At 46.9% G+C, this 26814-nt stretch overlaps 1 protein-coding gene across 1 annotated transcript; it reads left to right on the top strand.

Moving 5' to 3' along the window:
- Positions 1-10152: 10152 nt before the first annotated feature.
- On the top strand, positions 10153-11082 carry LOC128409566 (gastrula zinc finger protein XlCGF49.1-like; the record flags this gene model as incomplete). The annotated part of the gene is made up of 1 exon (XM_053380159.1): positions 10153-11082. A coding segment is annotated over one exon (816 nt), but the record flags the coding sequence as incomplete, so codon positions are not given.
- Positions 11083-26814: the final 15732 nt, after the last annotated feature.

Below are 26814 nucleotides of genomic sequence, written 5' to 3'. Positions count from 1 at the left end.
CCTGCAACTGCTGAGAGGCTCCCTCAGGGCACACCGTAACCATCCGAGTTTGTAGCTGGCCTTGTTTCCTGAGGGGTGTGTACACTGGTGTCAGAAGCAGGGACACATGATCTGAACCACCGAGGTGCGCCTCATATTCCCGTCCAATGTTTGTATACACCTTGTCAAAAGTAGTTTCTCCCCTTATTGCACACTCAATGTGCTGATGGGATTTAGGGAGTACTGCCCTCACATCTGCGTGAGTGAAGTCCCCCACATTAATCCGCACTGCCTCCGGGTATCTGCTCAATTTAGCATTGATGTTTTCATGCATACTACTCATGGCCCTGCAGGCATTTGCAGAAGGTGCTAGATAAGAAAGCTGCAGGATAGTGCGCACCCCGGAAATGATCTCTTTCAGCTTCTGCCTTCTGGAAGAAGGTACAGGGATATAAAGACTAGGACTAGCCACCTGAGAAACAGTTTCTATCCAAATGCGATTTTGGTTTTAAATGCAGTGTAAGGTAGTCTCTATGGGAGTATATTGTCTTTAATTATGGGGTATCAGAGTGTTTAGGGGGCTAACCAGTTTGGGATAGCTGGGATAGCAGGCTTGTTGGTTTTTGAATGTCTGATGTACATTTTTTAAATTTCGTATGGGACAATGACAATAAAGATTATCGTATTGTATTGAGACTCATCTGGAAAGCGCCATTTCATGTTCCTTTCCCCACTTACCAGGAGTCTGAGCTCCCTTTGGGGTTCCTCCTTCCGCACCCCAAGGTTCCTCCAAGGCCTTGGGGAAGGAAACTGAGGCAGGCTCTGCTTGCTCCCCAGGGCCCTGCAGGGAATTCGGGGGGGGGGCTGTGTCTTTCTCTGGCCATGGCAGCCCCCAGGAAGAATTGGAAGAAAGGCAGGAGGCCCTCAGCAGAGAACAGCCAAGTCCGGTTCTTCTCCGCAATGGCTTCCTCTTCTGAGAGCTCCCTCTCTTTCTTGTCTGGGCTGGACTGGGAGGACCCCAGTTCAGCCAGTTCCCTAGAGTCCCCCCACTGCCTCCAAAGACCCTTTTCCCCATGGTCTGCGGGTGGAGCCCTTCTCCTAGCGCTGAATCTTGGGGTGACCAAGGATGCTGGTCTGGGGGTCAAAGTCCCCTGAGGGAACCCTCCACCTCAGAGGGAATAAAGCCCTTATTATTACTACTACTACTACTACTACTACTTTGTCTCCCTGGCAGTATCCCAACACTACTACTGTTATTCTTCTCCTCCTTGGGCCTTTCCCTCCTGGCCCCCTTCGCAGAACGTGGCAGATCCCCCAAGGCCGCTTGCCTGGCGTCTCCCAATGGGGAGGCCTCCTCCGTGGGGCCAACATGGCGGGGAGAGAGGCTGCCCTGCGGAGGCCAAGCCATCATGGCAGGAAGGCGGCTGAGGACCAAAGGTGCCGCCCTCCTTCATCCGGGAGGAGAGACCCCGAGAGCCTGGGACCCCCGAGGCCCACAGGGGAGCCATGGCGTCTCTGGGAGCGGCTGGGGCCTCTGGAAAAAAACAAAATGGCGTTCCCGCCTATTTCGGAAAAACACCATCTCTTGGCCCTGCTGCCTCCATGGGCTCCTCCTGGGCCTCCCTGGCCATGGGGGGAATCCAGCTGCCCCCAAACAATGAGGGAGAAGAGAAACGGGAAGAGAAGGAAGGAGAAATGAAGGAAAAGCTGGGAGGGGGAGCAGCCATGAGGGAAACTCAGGGGGAAAACTCCCTCAGGAAACCGGGCGAAGGAGAGGAGGAGGCCCAGGGGAATCTGAAAGGGGATTGGCCAGCTGTCCAATGGAGAGGCTTCTGATTGGTCCAGCCCTGCTCTGGGGTGGGAAATGGGTCTCCTGCCTCCATGTGGTTCTGGGAGCCCAGGAGAAACTGGTTTTCTGGCAGGAAACACTGGGAAAGGATGGCAGGGGTCCCTATGGCTTTGAACTGGGAAGAGTCCCAGAGGGAGGGGCCGCCCCCCTGAGCAACATGTGCCCCCCTTCTTGAGCCCCCCCTGGGTTTCCTTCCTCGCCTGGGACTCTTCCTCCTCCCTCTCTTTTCCTGGGATGAAAAGCGGCTGCAGAAGCAGAAAAACCCGCTTGACGGGGGGGGATTATTTTGGGGAGCGGAGGGGTCTCCTGGCTGGGAAGCCCCCCTCCATCCTCCCCCCCCCGCCAAGCTAACCCCCCATGGACCCCTCCTCTTCCTTGCAGTTCGCCTGGTTGGATGTGGGCTCCTTGGGGCAGAGGGAGGCGGGGAGAGGGAAGGGGGGGGCAGCCCCTAAGCGCAGGCGCAGAAGCAGGAAAACTGCAGAGAGGGAGGGGCGCGCTAGGCTTTGCGAACAGAGGCTGCGGCCAGACGGGAACATTCCCACATGGGGGGAGCACAGGGAGAAGAAAAGCCCTTCTGCATCTGCAGCAGCAAAACCGGACCACTTCCTGTGTCCCAGATGCAACAACACATGTCTCTCCCCTTTTCAGGCTAAACAAGTAGACGAACTAATGTCAAAGCAAATTTCAGGTGTATCCTCAGGAAATGCTAAAGCAAGGATAGAAGACTCCTTCTCCCAACCTTTTCGGAGAAATGAGGGATTATCAGTCACTGGGTGGCTTGTAGTACTAACAGAGGACATGGAACACATAACATCCTTTCTGGCTCACTGTAATAAAATTCTTACCATCCTGATAGATACTTGTAAAACCTTCTGGAAAAATCCTAGCAGAGCGTTTGTGGGTTTTGATCAAGAAGAAATGGAAATTGTTGCTGTCTCAAAAGAGGCTTGTTCTCTCAAGCTACCCTCAGCCTTTGGGAATCTTGTCACAAGTGGAGCGAGAAGCTCCCCTCTGGAGTTCATAAAGGGTACATATTCCTGGTGCCCTTAAGCCTGCTGTTCTGCCAGGGAAGCGGGGCTGCGTCCAAAGCATGGAATGGTGAAAGTACTCAGGGAAGGGAGCAGAAAGCGAGGGAAGCATTAGGCCCCCATTTCTAGAAAGGGGAACATCGGCCTGAAGGGGAGCAGCTGCTTTTGGGCAAGAGGAGCTGGAGAAAAGCTGGGCCTGTCCTGCTGCGCTTCAGGCCCTGACAGCCTCCAAGTCCAAGTGTAAGTTGACTTCGCCCCTCCATTCACCGCGCGAGGAGGGCCGTCCCGGAGTTGAGGCTGCCATGGAGGCGAGAAAGAGCAGAGGCCATGCTGGGTCAGGGCAACCGGTCCTTCTATGTTTGGAGCGGGAGGAAGGGCCATCTTGGATTAGGGCAATTTTGTGCCTGTCTGTTATACACGCATACATACCTATCTATCACCTACCTACCTACCTACCTAGATATATATACACACCCCTGGTTCTCTTTTGGAGGAGGAGTGAGAGACGGAGGCACTTTACTGACAGAATGGCACTTCCCTCGCACCTCCTTTCCTCCCAGGAGCTCCTCCTTCCACAACAACCCTGCCAGGCTGGCCTCTTGCATGTCGCCCCCTTTCCAGCAGGCGAAGCTGCAGGGGCCACTCACTTCCTGGCCCTCCAAAAATGGAGGAGGCCTTTGACCCTTGATGAACCTGAGAGGAGCCTTGAGGGGGGCAGAGAGGGGCTCTTGCCCCTTCCCAGACTTTTCCACCATCCATTTATTACTACTATTCATTAGGCCTCGCGGGGCTCTGGCACCCGGCACAGTTATGCTAAAGAATTTCAAACCCTAACAATTTAAAACAGATAGATGGATAATTGATAGGTAGATGATCTATAGATATATGGCAGCTGCCGGATGCCCCCCTTGTTTGGGCCTGTGATGGACAGCAGAGCCAGGCCAGTCAGCGGATTAACTCCCTCAGAAATTTCCTGGAGTCTCGCTCTGATTGGCTGCTAAGACAGGGGGGCGGAGCCAGCCCTTTTGGCGGGAAAATGCAAGGCGGTTTTTCTGAGGGATGGTCTGAGGGGGGAGTTGGAGGGGAAGGTGGGGAGGAGAGGAAGAGGAGTCAGGCGGGAGTTCAAGGGGAGAAGCTGGGGGGAGGGAAGGGAGACCCCCAAGAAGGAGGGCTGAGGGGACCCCCTGGGTGTGGGGGCGGACTGAGAGGGGGGAGCGGAGGGAGACCCCCAAGAAGGAGGGCTGAGGGGACCCCCTAGGTGTGGGGGGCGGACTGAGAGGGGGGAGCGGAGGGAGACCCCAAGAAGGAGGGCTGAGGGGACCCCCTGGGTGTCTGAGAGGGGGGAGCAGAGGGAGACCCCCAAGAAGGAGGGCTGAGGGGACCCCCTGGGTGTGGGGGGCGGACTGAGAGGGGGAGCGGAGGGAGACCCCCAAGAAGGAGGGCTGAGGGGACCCCCTGGGTGTGGGGGGCGGACTGAGAGGGGGAGCGGAGGGAGACCCCCAAGAAGGAGGGCTGAGGGGACCCCCTAGGTGTGGGGGGCGGGCTGAGAGGGGGGAGCGGAGGGAGACCCCAAGAAGGAGGGCTGAGGGGACCCCCCTGGGTGTCTGAGAGGGGGGAGCAGAGGGAGACCCCCAAGAAGGAGGGCTGAGGGGACCCCCTGGGTGTGGGGGGCGGACTGAGAGGGGGGAGCAGCCAGTTCTCTGCGCTCAGATTGCGAAGGGTTAAATCGAACAGAGCTGGAGTCCTAGAGAGGACAGGAAGCAGAGACGGCAGGGGGCGGGTCCTCCAGAGCAGAGTCCTCTCCCTCCGCGCCCCTTCCGGCCTCTCTTGTCTCCTCCCCGTGCTGCCTCGGTTTCCCTCCTGGGAAGAGTCCGGTGAGTCTCTCTCCCCCCCCCTTGGGGTGCCTGGGGGAGAAGGGGGTCCCAGGGCTGCAGGGGGAGACCCCCAAGTCTGGGAGCAGAGGGTCCTGCTGCCCCCTGGAAATGGGCCCCACGGGAAGCCTCTCTGGGCTGCAGGGGCCAGGCCTGGGGCCCCTCCGGGGAAAGAGAGGCTGAGCTGGCTGCCCTGGGCAATGCAGGGGGGGGAAGGAGGGAGGGGGCTCGGGGGGGGGGCAGGTCGGCAAACCTTTCTCTCTCGGACCCCTGGAGGGGTGCCCTGTCTCCGGGGACCAAGGAGCAGGCGGGGGTGGGTGCTGCGCAGGCAAGCAGAGCCATGGGGTGCTTCCTAGTTTGGGGGCTGCTCACCCCCCTTGCTGGACAAAGACTGGACCCCATCCCTGAGGGCGTCAAGGAAAGAGCCCTCTGGAGAGCAGACCAGACCCCGCTCCATCAAGCCTTCCTGCCTTGCGGGGGGTGGGACTAGATGACCCTTCTTCTGACCCCCCTCTCCCTTCTCTTGCTGACTCCCCTGCAAGACTCTCTCCCTCTCAGAGCCTGGGCCCCCATGGAGCCTCTCCCCTTCACCCCCTCCCTGGCTCCAAAACTTCCCTGCTGGTCCCCTCTGGGATTATGGGATTAGGGTTTCCCACAATACATTTCCAGAAGCAGCATCAAGGCATCATAGGTCTGAACCTGAGATCCAGGCTTGGCCCCGTCCATCAAATATAGCCTTTCACACATACTCCATCACAGTGCAAAGGAAAGCATGGACAGTTCTGGGTTCCCTGAGTCAAGTCAAATACACCCCTTGGTCTTGTCTGGGCTTCATCCCACTATGGGGTTGGTGGGCATTGTGACTGAGATGGTTATCTGTCTGCCACTCTTGGGGCAGGATCTCACCCGTCAGGACTCCTTGGGAAGGCCCTGTACACCTCGAGGATTATGGTGGGCTCACTCACCCCTCCCATTATGCCTCACTTCCCTGGGTCCGAAATCCCATTGGAATTGAGAAGATTGAAACAACGATGTGACTGCTTCAAAGTAATGTGGCAGAATAGTAATGGGGAACCCCCGTCTCCCTTGCGGTTAGTCTGGATAAGCTGTGGGCTCCTTGGGGCAGAGTCCTTGGCACAGATGGTGACAGGTTACCAGGTAGATAGTACTGCTGAAGCGTTTTCTGACACTACGCTGTACAGATGCATTCTAGGCAAGTTGAATTTCATTGCTAGATGCTCAAGACCTGACATAGCTGTAAGCACTAACCTGCTTAGCAGACATGCTAACAATCCTACTGTTCAGGATTGGAAAGCTCTGAAGTGCATAGCCCGCTATTTGAAAGGGACTTTGCACTACAGGCTGAGGTTCACCAGTCAGAAGGAGGTCTTGAAATCTTTGCAGATGCTAGTTTTGGAAGTGACACCACGGATGGTACAAGCACTTCTGGAGTATGCTACATGTACAACCACTGCCTGTTTGACTGGTTGTGCAAAAAGCAGACGACAGTGAGCCTAAGTTCCTGTGAAGCAGAACTCAATGCTCTGTCATTTTCACTCATGGATTGTGAATGGTTGATGCAACTGTTTAAGGACATCAGAGTTTCTGTGAAATGTCCTATACAAGTATATCAAGACAATAGATCTTGTTTGGCTTTGCTGAACACAGAGAGTTGCAAGCAAAGAACCAAGTACTTGCAGATTAAGCAAGAGAGTGTATTCAGAAAGGACTCATTCAGGTGTCCTACATGGCAGGAAATGAAATTCCTGCTGATCTGTTGTCTAAGGTTGTTAACAGAGAACAACTTAAAGTTTACGTACAAAGGTTGCAATTGGGTTGAACCACAGGTACTACAGGTTACACGGAAAGGGGAGGATGTTAGGATATTTCCGTTCCACCTTAAAAGGGAGCAGGCTTTTGTGAGTCACAGAGTCTGCGTATTTCCTGTTAACAGGATGTTTATGTTTTCTATTGCTTTCGTTTTCTCTCTTGGTGCCTCAACACTGAAGCAGGCAGTCATGTTTTTCTCTGTTCTGACTAACGCAGAATAAACTTATGAAAAATGCTCTCCTGTGTGCATCTTACGCTGTGCATTATCTGCTGATAAGACCGTGCATCAGTTCCAGAATGTGGCAAGCTATTTCTGGAGCTCGTGTCGCTAATTGCTGATACTGCGTGTCTACGGGAGATCGATGGACGTCCGGAGGCGGCGTGGGGCCATGATGGACTTTGTCTCCCTGGCAGTATCCCAACATATGGTCCACCTCTCACTTCCATACATCACTACTGGGAACTATACAGACCTTTTTTGGCAAGGTGATGTCTCTACTTTTTAAGATGCTGTCTAGGTTTGCCATCCCCTTTCTCCCAAGGAGCAGGCGTCTTTTAATTTCATGACTGCTGTCACCATTTGCAGTGATCATGGAGCCCAAGAAAGTAAATTGTCTCACTGCCTCCATTTATTCCCCTTCTATTTGCCAGGGGGTGATGGGACCAGTGGCCATGTATCATATGCAAACTTAATGACTTTTCCAGCCTGTGAACTTCCTGGGAAATTCTTCTTTCCCACAGATAGGCACATCATGTGATGTCAACAATCTGGCTGTGCAGCGGGGCGATGTTTCCATATACTGACACTTATTACTGGGGTATTTGGGGGCACAGTCAGCTGTATAGAGCGTATATAAAAGTGGGCTCAACATGCACCCCTGTGGCACCCCCATATTCATGAGATCCGCAGAAACGTGGGAACCCACCCTGACCCGTTGGGAATGGTTTGGCAGAAAATTTAATATCCACCTGCACATACACGGTGGAAGTCCCAGGTCTAATAGTTTGGGCACCGATCTATGCGGAAGAATAGTATTAAATGCAGAACTAAAGTCTACAAATAACAATCTTGCATAGTTCTCTTTCTTCTCCAAATGAGTCAGGACAGCATGTAAAGCCATTGCCACAGCATCCTCCATGGATCTCTTTGCCTTGTACGCAAACTGGTAAGGGTCAAGTCCCACTGGCAGACAAGATATGATACGGTTCCTTGCCACTTTTGCTTTCCTGATACCCCTCTTCAAGTTCGTTCTTTCGATACCATGTGTGCCAAATCTAAGACCGTTGATGTAGAAGTTTCTAGATCTTGATGGTCGAACATATTCCAATCGGTCTCCTAGAAACAGTCCTGAAACTGCCGAGAGGCTCCCTCAGGGCACACCGTAACCATCCATGTTTGTAGCTGGCCTTGTTTCCTGAGGGGTGTGTACACTGGTGTCAAAAGCAGGGACACGTGATCTGAACCACCAAGGGGCGCCAAGGGCTTGACCTCATATTCCCGTCTAATGTTCGTATACACCTTGTCAAGAGTACTTTCTCCCCTTATTGCACACTCAATGTGCTGATGGGATTTTGGGAGTGCTGCCCTCGCATCTGTGTGAGTGAAGTCCCCCACAATAATCCGCACTGCCTCTGGGTATCTGCTCAATTTAGCATTGATGTTTTCATGCATACTACTCATGGCCCTGCAGGCATTTGCAGTAGGTGCTACATAAGAAAGCTGCAGAGATAGTGCAGGATAGTGCGCACCCCGGAAATGATCTCTTTCAGCTTCTGCCTTCTGGAAGAAGATACAGGGTTATAAAGACTAGGACTAGCTGCCTGAAAAACATTTTCTATCCAAATGCAATTTTGGTTTTAAATACAGTGTAAGGTAGTCTCTATGGGAGTATATTATCTTTCCACCGTGAACCCAGAATGGAGGGATATCAACTGTTTCCTCTGTGAATGTCCTGCTTTTAAAACAGTGACCTTTTAAAACTTTTAAAACTCATGCCTTTTAAAACAGTGACCAGGCTTCTCTGAACCACACAGGCCTTCTTAAATGCCGGCTTCAGAGTTTCTGTCAGGCTTGTTGTTTTTGCTTCTGTTTGCATTTGATTGACCAAAGACATGACTGACCTTGGAGATGTAGTGGATTCCAGGATTGAGCCAAACAAAATCTATCCCAGATAAAAGCCAAGCAATATGTCAGTAAATACCAGCCAACCAAGGTAGTGAAAACTATAGAAAGGCCCCACATCTAACTATTTTTAGTTCTTCCTCTATCACAGGCATTCATTAACTTGGTTCAATAATGGATGTGAACCACGTCCCCTTCGCTCTGTGTGGGGTTGGGGTCCGGGGCAGCGATGCAGAGTTAGCATGACTTACGCTAACATGGCAGTGCATTGGTGGGGGAGGGGTCAGGTGGTGGGTTTCATGATTCTGTGTCCGTGCCCCTGTCACAGTATGCTGGCAGTTGCGTTCCACTGGTTTCAAGAGAGTCACAGGCATGCTCAAATGCTGCGAGGGTCAAAGATGCCACACATCGACAATAACATTAAGTTAGACGTCAAGGGTGTCCTCCTGAGGCTGAAACAGAGTACTCTCAAGTCTTGCAGTGAGATGGGGGGGGGTTGTTCAATAATCTGGAGCGCCATTTGTTTTTGAGGCGCTAATTAGTTTCTCTCTTCATTGCAGATGGTGATTGTCAGGGAATCAGGAGCAGGAGCACTGGGGAGAGAGGAATTGGAGAGCGAAGGGGAAGAATCCGAGGGCAGCGTAGGGGAGTATGACAGTGGCCCGAGAGATTCCATGAGCTTCTCCAGCGAATCAGAAGATTCCCAGAAGGGGGCTCCGATGGTCAGGGCAAGGGGGGTCCCAGGGGGGACGCACCAGAAACAAGGAGCCAGAGGGGAACCCCAAAGCAGCAGTGGAGGATCGGGACCAGTTTCCCCACCAGAGCGTAGTGGGGGGGAAGAGTCACATGTGTCAGGGCCAGCGTCTCCTTCAGAGGGGAGAGAGAGTGAGTCAGGGCTGACCACGCCTCCATCGGAGAGTGGGGGAATGGAGGGGAGGTCAGTTGCAGCTAGCCCACCCGAAGGGGGAAGCAGTGACAGCAGCAGTGAAACGGTTAGGAGGAAAGCTGCTGGCTGGGCGCGCGCGCCAAGTTCAAATGTACAGGCGCGCGGGACAGCAGGAGACCTGGATGGGGAACCAGCTCCTAAAGCCCGCCGGAGGGAGGGAGAAGGCTCAGGGGAATCAGCGTCAGAAGAGGCTAGAAAGGGCGAGACCCCGGCGGGCAGGCGGACCCAGAGGAGGAAGGAGCAGCGGAAAAGGTGGAGCAAGGCGAGGGTCTTAAATTGGTGTACAGGGGGAGGAGATTCAGAAGGGTCATCAGCGGTCTAAATCTTGAGACGTGGGGCTGCGCGCTGCGGCTGTGGAAGTGAAACTGAACTTCAATAAAGACTTTTGTATTTAACCACGAAGCAGCGTTGGTCCTTTGTGAGCTGGGACCTTGGGCAGCTCTGACAGTGATGAATCGGAAGGGAAGAACAAGGGGGAAGTCAACAGAATCCACATAGCGGAAAAGTCATATAAACATTCAGAGTGAGGAGAGAACATCCGTCAGAGCTCCCGTTCCACCTCCCGTCAAAGAAAGAGCTTCGTTCAGAGGGATAGCCTCACTGCACACAAAAGAGGACAGAGCAGGAAGAAATTGTATCAGTGCTTTGAATGTGGAAAGAGCTTCAGTCGGAAGGATCATCTCACTTCCCATCAAAGAATTCATACGGGGGAGAAACCCTATCAGTGCTTGGAATGTGGAAAGAGCTTTAATCAAAGCGCCCATCTCACTTCCCATCAAAGAATGCATACAGGGGAGAAACCGTATCACTGCTTGGAATGTGGAAAGAGCTTCAGTCAAAGCAGCTCTCTCACTTCCCATCAAAGAATTCATACCGGGGAGAAACCATATCAGTGCTTGAAATGTGGGAACAACTTCAGTCACAGGCAGAATCTCACTTCCCATCAAAGAACTAATACAGGAGAAAAACCCTATCAGTGCTTTGAATGTGGAAAGAGCTTCAGTCTCAAGCACAGTCTCACTTCTCATCAAAGAATTCATACAGGGGAGAAACCCTATCAGTGCTTTGAATGTGGAAAGAGCTTTCGTGAGAGGGGGAAACTCGCTACTCATCAAAGAATTCATACAGGGGAGAAACCCTATCAGTGCTTGGAGTGTGGAAAGAGCTTTCGTCTGAGTGGTGGTCTCACTTCTCATCAAAGAATTCATAAAGGAGAGAGACCCTATCAGTGCTTTGAATGTGGAAAGAGCTTTAATCAAAACGCACATCTCACTTCCCATCACAGAATTCATAGAAACCGTATCAGTGCTTTGAATGTGGAAAGAGCTTCAGTCAGATGGTGAAACTCACTTCCCATCAAAGAATTCATACAGGGGAGAAACCGTATCACTGCTTGGAATGTGGAAAGAGCTTTCGTCTGAGTGGTGATCTCACTTCTCATCAAAGAATTCATACAGGGGAGAAACCTTTTCATTGCCATGAGTGTGGAAAGAGCTTCAGTCAAAGTATCGCGCTGTCTTCCCATCAAAGAATTCATACAGGGGAGAAACCCTATCAGTGCTTGGAATGTGGAAAGAGCTTCAGTCTCAAGCACAGTCTCACCTCCCATCAAGTAATTCATACAGGGCAGAAACCCTATCAGTGTTTTGAATGTGGAAGGTGCTTCACTTATAGCTCCAGTCTCACTTCCCATCACAGAATTCATACAGGGGAGAAACCTTTTCATTGCCATGATTGTGGAAAGAGCTTTCGTCACAATTCCAGTCTCACTTCCCATCAAAGAACTCATACAAGTAAGAAACTATAAGTGCTTCAAATGTGGGAAGAGCTTCAGTTAAATCTGTGGGAATGTTCAGGGATGCAGGAGAGGATATATTGTTAGATTATATCCTTTCCAACTTGTATTAACAAGTTCTACAATTTAGCAGAGTAACATTTCCCTTTTTAAACTTGTGCAGCGGATGCGTTTGCTCACGCTCGCTAAAGCCTCTAAAATATGTTTCGTTGGCAATATTCCCCTTTAGTACCTCATAAAAAGATAGACATAGCACAGTCTTCTATAAAAGTATAAAAAGAGTTTACTCACTCACATTCTGTTCACAAATGGATCCCAGAAGGCAGACTTAAGTTAGAGAAGTAATATACCTAGAAACTATCCCATAAGGAGACAGACCTTTTGTCCTCTCTTGGCTGGAAGCCGAGAGAGCATCTTACGCTAAGCAGATGTTGCTTCTTCAGCGAATGTGGTCAGAGAGAGAGAGATGGCTGACCACTCCTGCTCTTTAGTTGCCTGGGCAGGTGAGGTCACGCCCACCTCTAGTCACATGCAGAGGCAGCCTAGGAGAAACAGGAAGTTCCGACTGGCTGGTCCAAACATCCCCTTTTATGTATGTTATGATGCTTTACTGAGAAATGATTTGATTGTAAATAAAGCTCAGAAGACCCTAAAGGACTATTTTGAGTTGAACCTGAATCCCGGAATTGAAGCAAGGGTCGTATGGGATGCAAGTAAAGCTGTAATGCGAGGTTTTCTGATTCAACAGAATTCTATCAGGAAGAAAGCACAGAATGAGTAAAAGGAAAAAAATCTGTCTCAATTGAAGGGGAAAGAGAAAAAACTGAGATGTAACCCCAAAAAATCAACAGATTGAAAAGGAAATTAAAGTGTTACAATTTCAGTATTCACAAATAGTAAACTAAGGTTGTCTCTTGGCCCCTTTACTGTTTAATCTCTATCTTCATGATGCAATTTCCCCTTTGAAGCTAGCAACTAAGTATCCACCTCACTTAGCAGGTCACCCCGTTGCTTCCCTTTTCTATGCAGATGATGCCGTCATCTTATCCAGAACAGCTGTGGACCTAGCAAATGCAGTTAATGCATTTATCGCCTATTGTAAGGCGGAAGCTCTTAATATTAATTATAAAAAATCGAAAGTCCTTCACTTCACTCGTTCTCGCAAACTCAAGCTGGAGCCGCTTAAGATCACAGGTGGCTACTTAGAAAAGGTAAAAGCCTTTAAATATCTAGGCTTAATATTCACTTATAATCTCTCCTGGACTACCCATCTACAATCTGCCTTTTTCGCCGCAACCACGACCTCCAATGCCATTGTCCGATTTTACCACCAGAAGGGCGGCAAACACCTTCCAGCAGCAATTCAAATATTTAATGCCAAAGTTGTTCCTAAACTATTATATGGCTGTGAAGTATGGACTACAGCAATATCAGGTAACTTGGATCGCCCACTTCATATGTTTCTGAGATCTCTTTCCGGTGTCCCGAGATGCGTCTCAGGTGCAGCCCTACGACTTGAGTTCGCCCAGCCCTCAATTGTAAAACGAGCATGGTGTCGAGCCATTTCCTATAGCTCCCACCTACTAGCATCGGATGCTCGAATTAGAGGTGGTTTTTCCAATCTGATCCTAAGAGATATTCATAATTCCCCTTGGAAAACTACAATCAACCTCAAACTCCGCTCTCTTTTTAATCTGAATTGCAAAACTGTTCTTAAATTAGAGTGTATCAGTCCGGCGGCCCTACCTTCAATTAAAAAGAAGCTACAGCAACTTGACTTCTCTAACACAGCTGCCGATGCAAGAGGGCCGTGTTCAGGCCTAGCCCTAGCTATTCCTCCCCCTGAAGGAATCCCTCTATACTGCTTCACAATTTCTTCGGAGGCTAAGCGAAGGGCCTTTACCTGTGCCCGTCTCAACTGTTTTCCTACAGCAGTTCTGTCGGGTCGTTATTCCAGAGTCCCCATCGCAAACAGAACATGCAACTGTAATGACTCGGCTTTGGAGACTATGGAACATGTAATGCTCTTCTGTCCCAACTGGACAGATGAAAGATCTTGGTTTTTAACTCCTCTCATGAACAAGCTTCATCTCCCAATCCAGCCCTGGATAGTGTCCCTCTTTTTGCAGGATTCTGATTGTTGGATTATCGAGATGACAGCTAACTTCCTGCTCAGTGTGATGAAGAGGAAAGCGGCACTAACTTCTTTTTCAACACCACAGCTGTAGTTGATACGCTGCACAATCGAACGAAGTTCCAAGTAGCTTTATAGTACAAGGACAATGGAGCTAGGACAAATCTGAGGAGCTGAAGGACCCCTTTAATGATCCTCCTCCGGCCTCAGCAGTTTTTTGTCTTTTTATTCTTGAACTATCGGTCACTCGATGTTTTAAATCCCCTGTTGTTTCTGTTATCTCCTCCCCCCCCCCCTTTAAGTATTTGCCCAGGACGATATCTACCTTTACCTCCCCACCCCCATTTTATGTTATGCTGTTATTTCTATGTATATCATGCTATGGCCACATGGCTAATGCAATAAAATCTAAGTATATAGTAAACTAAGAAATTGAATGGAAAGTTAAATTGATGAAACAAAAGACTTTTGAATCGGCAAATAAATGTGGAAAATTATTGGCTTGGCAATTGAAAAAGAGACAGAAGGAGAGTACAATAATCAATATTATGGAGAATGGCAAGAATATTGAGAACCCAGCAGAGATTAGAAAATGCTTTCAAAAGTACCACAAGCAGCTTTAAAAAAAAAAGAAGAAGAAGAAAATGAAAAAATGGAAGAGTTTTTGGACAAAAATGGATTGCATAAAATTCCAGCGGACAAAAATAACCTACTAAATGAACTGTTTACAAGACAAGAAGTTGAAGTGGCAATTGACCAAATGAAAATAGGCAAAGCACCAGGACCTGATGGTTTAACATCCATATATTATAAAATATTTAAGGATTGGCTGATACAACCATTGATGGATGTTTGTAACAAGATTTTACAGGGGGACAAAGCACCTGAGTCCTGGAAAGAGGCATTCATCACTCTGATACCCAAACCAGATACAGATAGAGCTCAAGTAAAGAATTACTGACTAATTTCTTTATTGAATGTCGATTATAAAATATTTGCAAACATTTTGGCTACAAGATTGAAGGTTTTGAATAAGCACATACATAAAGATCAATCAAGTTTTTAACCTGAGAGGCATATGGAAGATAATACAGTGCGGGAAAAAGAAAATTCACAAAGGTTTTGAGAACCACATTTTCCGAGGTCCCTTAATTGAAGTATGGGTTAGGTGTAAAAACCTTTTAGAACCAAGAACTCCTCACTGGTTATCCCCATTAGAGGTTATGCGTGTAAAGAAAATCAACATGAGAGGTAAATGGATTACATATGGACGTGTGATAATCAAAGAAGGAGGAAAATGGAAATTGAAACCATATGAACAAGTTAAAGAATATGTTTATGATTGGTTGCATTACTTTCAGGTAAATGAAATGTTTAAAAAAGATATTAAAGAAAGTGGTTATGAAGAAAAAGACTCAAAATTTCAAATAGAAATAATAAATAATGATTGTAAAATTTTGTCAAAAATGTATAGGTTGTTATTGGAATGGTACACGAAAGATGAAGAAGTTAAATCAGTAATGATATAGTGGGCCAGGGATTTTGGATATAACATACAATTTGAAGATTGGGAAAAAGTATGGAAGGAAAACTTAAAATTTACAGCATGTATGACGTTAAAAGAAAATGTCATGAAAATGGTATATAGATGGTATATAACACCGGTAAAGTTAGCGAAAATGTTTAAGATATGTAATAAATGTTGGAAATGTAAAGAAAAAGAAGGAACATTTTATCACATGTGGTGGGAATGTAAGAAAGTGAAAAGTTTCTGGGAGATGATATATAATGAATTGAAAAAGATGTTAAAATATACATTTATAAAGAAACCAGAGGCTTTTCTTTTAGGGATTACAGGACATGAAATAAAAAGAAAGGACTGCAAACTCTTCCAATATGCAGTCACAGCAGCAAGAATTCTACTGGCCCGGAAATGGAAATGAGGAAATACCGACAATGGAAGAATGGAGAAGGAAGCTGTTAGACTATGCAGAATTGGACAAACTGACTGGGAAGATTAGATATCTTTGAAACCAAAAGTTTATCGAGGACTGGGGGAAATGTACAGATTATCTGAAAAGTTTTTGTGATGAGCAGATAACGCTAGTGGGGTTTCAAGAAGCACTGTGAAACTGGAGAAGTATTGTTAAAAGGGAATAGAGGTGAGAGGGTTTATTAATGACAATACAAACTTGGGAAATGCGTAACTTAAATTTATATATGGATGATTGTCAGAGAAGCTGAAGGAAGTCCAAAAAGAGACAATTTGTGAAAATTTGAATATGAAATTATTATATATTTGTATTGGAAACTAATAAAAACTAATAAAAAAATAGAATCACAACGCTGCAGGGCACTGCTTAAAAAAAAGAAAAGAAAGATAATACAGTGGTACCTCAGGTTACATACACTTCAGGTTACAGACTCTGCTAACCCAGAAATAGTACCTTGGGTTAAGAACTTTGCTTCAGGATGAGAAGAGAAATCGCGTGGCTGCAGCGGGAGGCCCCATTAGCTAAAGTGGTGCTTCAGGTTAAGAACAGTTTCAGGTTAAGAACGGACCTCTGGAACGAATTAACTACTTAACCCGAGGTACCACTGTATTAGGAACATAGTGGATGTGCTGGAAAGATTAGAGGTAAAAAAGAATACTAAAGCAATGTTAACGTTTATTGATGCAGAGAAAGCCTTTGATAATGTTTATTGGAGTTTTATGAAACAGAACTTATGTTATATGGGGGTCGGTCAAAACTTTCTAAATGGTATTAACACAATTTACTTTGAGCAGGAAGCAAAAATTATCATTAACAACATGGTCTCAGAAGAAATTAGGATTGAGAAGGGAACCAGGCAAGGGTGCCCACTCCCCCCCGCCCCGCTTTCTATTTCTGTCCTAGAGGTGCTGCTGAATAGGATAAGGAAGGATGAGGAAGTTAAAGGCATAGTAGTGGGAACTAAACAATGTAAGTTAAAAGCCTTTGCTGATGATTTGGTATTGACTTTACAGGACTCACTTTTTTGGGTGAGATCCCATGGACAGTAATACTAAAAGGAAAGGGAGTTCATGATGGCTGGGAGTTTGTTAAGAGGGAGATAGTAAAAGCACAACTTCAGGCAATACCAATGAGACGGAAACATGGAAGGTGCCTAAAGAAGCCAGGGTGGCTATCTAAAGAACTTTTAACTGAGTTAAGATTAAAAAAGGATGTGTACAAGAAATGGAAAAGGGGGGAACAACCAAAGAGGAATTCAAACAAATAGCCAGCACGTGTAGACACAAAGTCAGAAAAGCTAAAGCACAGAATGAACTCAGGCTTGCTAGAGAGGTTAAAAGCAACAAAAAAGGCTTTTATGGGTATGTTCGTAGCAAAAGGAAGAACAAAGAAACAGTGGGGTCACTCAGAGGAGAAGATGGTGAAATGCAAACAGGGGACACAGAAAGGGCTGAACTTCTCAATGCCTTCTTTGCCTCAGTCTTCTCCGATAAAGAAAACAATGCCCGACCTGAAGAATTTGGAGCAAATGATTCAGCAGAGGAAACACAGCCCAGAATAACTAAGGAGATAGTACAAGAATACTTGGCTAGTCTAGATGTATTCAAGTCTCCAGGGCCAGATGAACTGCATCCAAGAGTATTAAAAGAACTGGCAGATGTGATTTCAGAACCACTGGCAGTCATCTTTGAGAATTCCTGGAGAACAGGCGAAGTCCCGGCAGACTGGAGGAGGGCAAATGTTGTCCCTATTTTCAAAAAGGGGAAAAGAGAGGACCCAAATAATTACCGCCCAGTCAGTCTGACATCAATACCAGGGAAGATTCTGGAGCAGATCATTAAGCAAACAGTCTGTGAGCACCTAGAAAGGAATGCTGTGATCACCAATAGTCAGCATGGATTTCTGAAAAATAAGTCATGTCAGACTAACCTGATCTCGTTTTTTGACAGAATTACAAGCCTGGTAGATGAAGGGAACGCAGTGGATGTAGCCTACCTTGATTTCAGCAAGGCATTTGACAAGGTGTCCCATGATATTCTTGTAAAGAAGCTGGTAAAATGCGGTCTTGACTATGCTACCACTCAGTGGATTTGTAACTGGCTGACTGACCGAACCCAAAGGGTGCTCATCAATGGTTCCTCTTCATCCTGGAGAAGAGTGACTAGTGGGGTGCCACAGGGTTCTGTCTTGGGCCCGGTCTTATTCAACATCTTTATCAACGACTTGGATGATGGACTCAAGGGCATCCTGATCAAATTTGCAGATGACACCAAACTGGGAGGGGTGGCTAACGCCCCAGAGGACAGGATCACACTTCAAAACGACCTTGACAGATTAGAGAACTGGGCCAAAACAAACAAGATGAATTTTAACAGGGAGAAATGTAAAGTATTGCACTTGGGCAAAAAAAAATGAGAGGCACAAATACAAGATGGGTGACACCTGGCTTGAGAGCACTACATGTGAAAAGGATCTAGGAGTCTTGGTTGACCACAAACTTGACATGAGCCAACAGTGTGACGCGGCAGCTAAAAAAGCCAATGCAATTCTGGGCTGCATCAATAGGAGTATAGCATCTAGATCAAGGGAAGTAATAGTGCCACTGTATTCTGCTCTGGTCAGACCTCACCTGGAGTACTATGTCCAGTTCTGGGCACCACAGTTCAAGAAGGACACTGACAAACTGGAACGTGTCCAGAGGAGGGCAACCAAAATGGTCAAAGGCCTGGAAACGATGCCTTATGAGGAACGGCTAAGGGAGCTGGGCATGTTTAGCCTGGAGAAGAGGAGGTTAAGGGGTGATATGATAGCCATGTTCAAATATATAAAAGGATGTCACATAGAGGAGGGAGAAAGGTTGTTTTCTGCTGCTCCAGAGAAGCGGACACGGAGCAATGGATCCAAACTACAAGAAAGAAGATTCCACCTAAACATTAGGAAGAACTTCCTGTCAGTAAGAGCTGTTCGACAGTGGAATTTGCTGCCAAGGAGTGTGGTGGAGTCTCCTTCTTTGGAGGTCTTTAAGCAGAGGCTTGACAACCATATGTCAGGAGTGCTCTGATGGTGTTTCCTGCTTGGCAGGGGTTTGGACTCGATGGCCCTTGTGGTCTCTTCCAACTCTATGATTCTATGATTCTATGATTCTATGACCCTGAGATCAGTGCAATCAAAGCACTGTTGATAATTCAAGAGTTTGGACAGGTTGCAGGTTTTAAATTAATTAGAATAAAACCAAAGTCTTAGAAAAAAATTTAGCGATACATTAAAAACTTAATTTAGAGGAAACCACAGGGCTGAAGACAACTATGAAAAGTTATGGAAGGATATCAAAAGAGATTTGGACATCTGGACAAGGTTGAAACTATCTTTGTTGGGCCAAATTTCTGTGTTAAAGATGAATGTATTATCTGGCAGGGGGGGGGAACCCAGAAGTTTAAATTATTAACAGATGTGAAAAAGGGGGGGGTGTCTTCCTGCCAGATTTAAGGATCTATTTTGAAACAGCAGCCTTTTGCTGGTTGAAATAATGGTTTTTATTGGAGGTTACGGTGGGTGGGAGAGGCCATGTCAACTTCTCTGCTGGGTTGCCAAAGGACAAGAACTCAGTGCCCATCCTTCCTCGCAGATTATTCCAGATCTCTGAAAATTACATTAGGACACACCCAGCAGATGAAGATGATGGACTATATGGAACTTGACAAACTGACTGGGAGACTCCGAGACCAGAGAGAAGAGATGGTGGAAGAAGATTGGAAGGAAAATTTGAAAAAATATGTTAATATTTAAATCTTAGAAAAGCTTTGGAAGTGGATATAGGCTGTAGGGTTAGAAGTAGAAGATAGTGTATTTTAAAATAGTATTATCTGTAAGTAATAAAATGTGAAGATTTTTATGGTTAAAGTAAGCGTGATTTTTAAAAAATGGTTAGAAATTATGATATATGTAACTGCTAAAGATGAGGTAAAATGAAAATCAGATAGAGGGGATTTGGGGAAGCCCACCTAACAATGTTTAGAAAAAATAAGGACAATACAATAATTTGTATTGTTTGTTTTTCTGTTTGTGTTGTTTATTAGTGTTATAAAATGAATAAAAAAAATTGGGGGGGGAGAATGGAGCTCCAGAACGAATTAAGTTCTTAACCCGAGGTAGTACTGTACTTGATTGCTCTTGTGTTTCACATCCCACAAAAGCACCCATCTCATGACCCATCAAGGAATTCATTCAGGGGAGAAACTACATCAGTGCTTGGAATGTGGGAAGAGCTTCAGTCAGAAGGAGTCTCATTTCCCATCAAATAATTCATACAGAGGGAAAACAAAAAAATAAAAATAAAAAAGCAAAAATTATTTAACTCTAACAAAACACAATAGTATAGAAAAGAGAAAGGGGGGAAATAACTAAAATACCCTTTTTCACATTTGTATCGTATATATCATATCATTCATTAACCCATAGAAAGACAGGCTCCCCCACCTCTCCCCTGGGTGACCCCCCTTCTCCCCGTCTCCCACCCTGAGAGAGCCTTCCTCCCACCTCCAACTCTCCTCTTCCTGTGTGTGTCCTCCTAAAGTCAAAACCCAGCTGTATTTAGTATCCAGCCTTTTTCCTCCCCTTCAGCAAGATGACTTTTCCTACATTTCCCTCCGTAGCCCAGCCTTCAAATCTTAACCACTTAGACAGTTCAATATGACTCTTATAATGATTGTCTAATAATCCAAATTGGTATTTCTCCAGTTTCCAGGTCCAGTTTCTGTAAAGCCTTATTAAAACTGTTCCAACAAATCTCAGCCGAGTCTCTTTGAATGTTCATCCAATCCTGCTTCTTCTTCTTTCTTTTCCTAATCTTTGGACATGTTATGACAACATGTCTGGATGACATAAAGGATAACCTGAGAACTGAATATATGGTTGAGACAAATGACTGTTCTTAAAGAAGACATGTTGAAAGAAACATACTATTCATAAGGACAGTGACAATATGGCGGAAACTAGACTGTTTGAAACATGCTATTCATATCTATTTGAGGAATCAAACATGGCGGAAACCAGACTGTTTTCATGTCTACTCAAGGAATAAGCATGATGACAAAGCATGATGACAGCTGTCACTTAGTTCAACCCCCTTCAATACAAGACAATGGAGCTGTATGGGACCTGGGCCTATATAAGAACCTGGAAGGCCTTGGGAACTTTGTGTGCTGTCCTACCTGCCGTCCGACGACCCATGGAAGAGACTGGCCATCTTTTAGTGGGACCAGCCATCTGGCAGGTATGAAAGGAATGTATGAGTGATGAATGATTGAGTCCTTATTGCTTCTTACTTGATAATCAATAACGGGTTGTAATCTGAAGAGAATTGCGTCATGTTTGTCTTTCTTGAAAACGCTCTGATAAAGGTAAAAAGAACTCAACACTGTTTTCATGACATAGCCAGCCGTCACGTGGCCTCCCTGAGGCGGAGAAGGGCACGAGGGTCGGTGTCCTGGAGGTTTGGGCTCGCGCTGACCTCTCCCCAGCCTCAGCCTCCACTGCCCCTGCCCTGCTTCTCCTTTCCCACCAGAGCAACTGGTGGCGGCGGAAGGAGCGTGGTGGCCTGGTTTGCCCAAAGCTGCTGCTTTCTTTTGGGGGCTGGGAGTGGGCACATTGATAATAATAATAATAATAATAATAATAATAATAATAATAATAATAATAATTTATTATTTATACCCCGCCCATCTGGCTGGGCTTCCCCAGCCACTCTGGGCGGCTCCCAATCAAGTGTTAAAACAGTACAGCATTAAGTATTAAAAACTTCCCTAAACAGGGCTGCCTTCAGATGTCTTTTAAAGATAGGATAGCTGCTTATTTTCATCACATCTGAAGGGAGGGCGTTCCATAGGGCGGGTGCCACTACCAAGAAGGCCCTCTGTCTGGTTCCGTGTAACCTCACTTCTCACACCGAGGGAACTGCCAGAAGGCCCTCGGCGCTGGACCTCAGTGTCTGGGCTGAACGATGGGGGTGGAGACGCTCCTTCAGGTATACAGGACCAAGGCTGTTTAGGGCTTGAAAGGTGAGCACCAACACTTTGAATTGTGCTCGGAAACGTTGAGCATTTTGTCACCCCCCTCATGATGACACCCGGGGTGGCTCACCCCCACCGCTCCCTTTCTACGCCACTGTCTCCCACTGGTTGTCCCGATTGTCGGAACCGTGGGATGGAAGGCCAGCTGGCTTGGGTCTCCCTTCTCAGCCTTGCCTCTGCGGAGGTCCATCAGTCATCCTCCTCCGACGTGCGTCCGCGACTCACGCTGCTGTGCGTGCATGAGGACACGTTACTCAGCAGAGTAAACACAACAGATCTGGCTCGAGGCGTGGATACTAGACTACGTTTATTGTACATAAATCTGGACAATTCTCTCCTTGCCGTTCTTCTTGGAGAGAGAGAAAAACAAAAGCAATACAGAGCGGATATTCCGCTCACAGGACTCCAGCAATCTGTGCTGGAATGTAAACAGACACGTGACATGTAACAGTCCCACATATCTGCAGCAAGGGTGGAATGGAATTCCCAACACTGATTCCACCAGGCGTACGTTAAGCCCCCTATATCAATGGCATCCTAGAGCATGATATGAGTGGCTACTGGATCAGAGCTGTGCCTCTTTTATTCATGCTCAAGGGCTTGTTCAAATTAATGTGTGCATGATGGTGTAATTATTCAGCAATCAACATGGTCCATTCTCATCTGTAAGCGAACTCACATTTGAAACAATGAATAAGAAGTCAAAGTGAATTTCCTGGGACGCCTTTTATTCCATCTCACCTACAATTCTGTGTGCTGAACACACACAAACACATAGCTAATATGAAATTCCGGGGAGTTATGGTCTCCAAACAACATTAAACTCGTGCCAGCAGGTTAATGATTTCCCTGCCTCCTTGAATTCCCCAGACAAACAAATTTTATGATACTTTAGCAGTGAAGATCACTGTGGATTAAATGGTGCATTTCTACTGTTAACATTACATCTTAAAATATATTATGCTTTGATACAGAAGTAGCTACACTCCATATAGAAATGGAACCTCAGAAAATCAAGTTGCACAAAGAAACATGAAACAACAACAACAACACCAAAGCTGTTTGACTTTATGGATCAAAAGATAATCTCTGCTGGAGTTGAAATCCAGCTCTGTTCTTTTTAACCCTTGGCAAGCCGAGAGCAACCGGAGCCCTGCTCTCTCCTCCTCCAAGGCAGGAGCCTGGGAGGACCCCCCCCAAGATGCTTCATTTGGGAGACCCCCCCAAGAAGCAGGGGACCCCTCATGTAGGAGAGTCTGGAAGGGATCCCGAGGGTCATCTAGTCCACCCCGTGCCAGGCAGGAATCTCAGTTCAAGCATCTCTGACGGAGGGACCCCCACCCTCTGCAGAAACCTCCCTTCCCCCCATGTCCTCGTTGTTGTCTTCCAGGTCGCCTTGGGTCCGGAGGCAGAGAGGAGAGGGGAGGGAGAGGGGGGCCCGTCCTCCAGAGCAAGAGACACCCCCTCCCCAGTCGCAGCTGCCCCTCTCCTGCACCAGAGCTGCCTGGGTCTCCCCTAACTGGGAACCTCCTCTCTCACGCCCCATGGGGTGCATTGGGAGAAGGGAGAATCTCAGGGCCGCCTGCGGTGACCCCCAAGTTGGGGAGCAGAGGGTCCTGCCCCCTTCCTCTCTGCCAACCAGGGAGGGGGGTGAGTTTGCAGGAGCTCCGCTCATCATTTGGGTCCAGATGCTGCTTGCCCCCTTGGGGAGGGGTCTTGGGGTCAGAGAGAAAGCAGCATCCAATAAACCCCATTCTGATGCAGAGAAGTCAGGGGAGGCGAAACATCTGACCGACCTTGTGAGGGAGAGGGATCCAGAAGGATCCTGTGCTCCTCACCCAAGCCTTTCTCCTTGCGCCCAGAGCCCTGTGCAGTTTCAGCCTGGGAGGGAGTGTGCATGTGAGTGTGAGCAAGCCCTGAGTAAGGCATCTGAGGCCACACAGCTCTCCTTCTCCACAAGGCCAAGATTTGCTGGAGCTGTTCGTGCCTTGCCTTGCAGAAGCTGGTCAGTGGCTTGGGGCCAGTCCTGGATCCTTTGCGGTCCATGGGCTTCGGCTGATGGCCCAGCTGTGCCCCTATCTGTGATTGCATTATTACGAGCACTGTTCCACAGCAGTTTATATTTTCATTTGCATACATTCATTTGAAATAAGATGGGTTGATGAAGCTATTCTATATCCTCCCACCACGCTGACAAATAATTCTACGAAACGGGAGTCAATATCCAGAATCTCTGTTCAGTGTTGGACATCATATTTGCTGAATGCACAAAGCTTCACAGCTTGTCTTTCATTGTACAAAGTCTGGTAACTTGCTTCCATTAAAGATTTTCAGAGACTTTGAGACTAAAGATTTCATTTTGTACTTGTTATGGTTTGAAGGAATTCTATATTGTTTTTTGCGTATGTACATGGTCATTGTGTTGCCTAGACTTTGCTGACGTGCCCCTATCTGGGCAAGGAGAGGTGGACTCTGTAGTCTCTGCTCTGGCAACCTCTAGGTTAGACTCAACCTCTAGGTTAGACTACTGCTATGCCTAACACAGAGGTTTGTCTCCAAAGGCGGTGCAGAAACTTCAGCTGGTGCAGAATTCAGAGGCCAGGCTGCTCCCTGGGGGAATATGGCTTATTGGAGATATTCCACCGATCCTGGCCTGACTACGCTGGCTGCCAACCAGTTTGTGGGTCCAGGTCAAAGGGCTGCTTTTGACCTCTAAAGGCTTTAGGAATATATGTGAAATACTGGCAAAGTTTCCTCTGGTCAAGATCTGGTCCTCTGTCCCCATGGCCTGGGAAAAGGTGTCAGACTCTGCCCCTGGGGGAAGGCGTGTTGTTCTGAATCTCAGTTCCAGCTTAATCTTCCTCCTTGTGTCTGATGTGTGCAAATGAAGACTGGCTCTGGCCAGGGGTGCCCCTTTTTCTGGCAAAATGCAGGGCAGTGTGGTTGGGGGGCGTTATTTTCTGTTGCCTATTGGGGGTACCTTATGTTGTGATGAATGGGGGAAGGGCAGATCCCCCCAAATTCTCAGTTTAGCAAATGGGATAATTCCGCTAATATTCGCTAATATTCAGAGTATTAAGGGGAGACACCAAACGCAGCTGCATTACGTTTAGGGCAACCAGCCCAGAGGGCCTGACTAAGGTGGTGCTGATAGCCAAGCCACGGAAACCACCAAGGGAGGTTGCCATGGTTACGGTGGGTGGGAGAGGCCATGTCAACTTCTCTGCTGGGTTGTCAAAGGACAAGAGCACTGTGCCCATCCTTGCTCACAGATTATTCCAGATCTCTGAAAATTAAATTAGGAAACACCGATTGCTGTGCCTACATATTTAATGTTGCCTATAGAATAACGAAATTGGTGTTGTTTGAACAGTTGAATCCCCCCCCCTTAAATTCCTATTACCATCAACTCTGATTTAGACCAATTTATAGAATAAAGGTAAAGGTACCCCTGACCGTTAGGTCCAGTCAGGGACTCTGGGGTTGCGCACTCATCTCGCTCTATAGGCCAAGGGAGCCGGCGTTTGTCCGCAGACAGTTTTTCTGGGTCACATGGCCAGCATGACAAAGCTGCTTTTGGCGAACCAGAGCAGCACACGGAAATGCAGTTTACCTTCCCGCCAGAGTGGTACCTATTTATCTACTTGCACTTTGATGTGCTTTTGAACTGCTAGGTTGGCAGGAGCAGGGACCGAGCAACAGGAGCTCAGCCCATCGCAGGGATTCGAAACACCGACCTTCTGATCGGCAAGCCCTAGGCTCTGTGGTTTAGACCACAGCACCACCCACGTCCCTACAGTATATCCTGAGATATTTGCCAAGAACATCTAGATTTGGCCTTAATATTTGAAGAGTAATGTGAGGTTTTGTGATAAACAAAACAATGTCATCTGTGAATGTTACCAATGTGTATTTGAGTCACTTAAACCAAAGATTTCATTATGCTGCCTGGCAATAAACGTCAGGGGTTCCCACGAGATATTTAAAAGTAAAGGCGAAAGTGGGCAGCCTTGTCTAGTGTCTCTGGGTGGTACAAAAGGGGCAGACATTTTGCTGTTGGTCACCACTCTACAAGATGAGAAGGGCGAATTCTATGCCTATTCCGTGTTAAGAGACCAATATGAATAACCTTTAACTGCTCAATGACAATATCTTCAGAGAAGGCACTTGGGGAACAGTTCTTTACAGACCAGCAGCTTTTACAGCCTCAGAGACCCCAGAGGTATGAAATCAGTTGATTTATGTTACAAAAGAAGACCCTCTATTGCCTTGTGTAAATGTTTATTATAGCAAACCAGTTTTATACATAGTTCATAAAGGAGAAATGAAATACAGAGTGGGATATGCCAATCTTGACGAAATAATGGGAAACTGTGTTATCTCTGGCCCTCAAGTAAAGCACATAAAAGAAAAAATAATATTTAGAACTTACTGGGCTCCATTGCGCATATTTGTGAAAGGACCATCTAAGACATTTAGGTGCTGGAGATACAACAGAGATAATGCTTCTCTGAAACACAGGTTTGAACAATGTTGCCCATTGATAAAGTTTTGGCAGAAGGTAATAGAGATGATCAACACAACTGTAAGGAATAACCCTAGATTTGCAGAGGAAAACATCATTTTCAATTATATCCCCAAAACATGGATTCTAATTAAGGGACAATACGAACAAACTCTCTGCACTCATACTATGGCAAAAGGACAGGTATAGATGAACTGGAAAAATAAAAATGAGGCTCTCTTCCACAATTGGATTGAAGATATGTACAAACTCGCTACACGTGAACAAGTCGTGTATAAATGTAGACTTCCGATGGCTCAATGCTATCTAGAACCACATTAAGGGCTGCTTAACTACAATAACATTTTATTTTTTTTGGAATTTATACTTTTTTGTTATTCTGTTTTGTTTTCTACATGGGTATTGTTTTTCTTTTGTGTGTGTCTTTGTGCACCTGTAATTATGCACTTCTGAACTTTCAAGAGAGAATATAAAGCTTTTTCTAAAAAAAGAAAGAAAAAAGCTTTCTCCCCTCTGTAAGTTCCTTGATGGGCTGTGAGACTGACCCTCTGACTGAAGCCCACAGGCTTCTCCCTCCTTTTCACATTCCAAGCACTGGAACGGTTTCCCCCCCACATTGACTACTGTGCCTTTAATAAAGCCCTTCCCACATTTCAAGCACTAAAATACAACA

Source organism: Podarcis raffonei, chromosome 2, assembly GCF_027172205.1.
Source record: "Podarcis raffonei isolate rPodRaf1 chromosome 2, rPodRaf1.pri, whole genome shotgun sequence".
Taxonomy (NCBI): Eukaryota; Metazoa; Chordata; class Lepidosauria; order Squamata; family Lacertidae; genus Podarcis; species Podarcis raffonei.
Note: the sequence above shows the minus strand (reverse complement) of the source record. Positions and strands in the feature narration are given on the sequence as shown.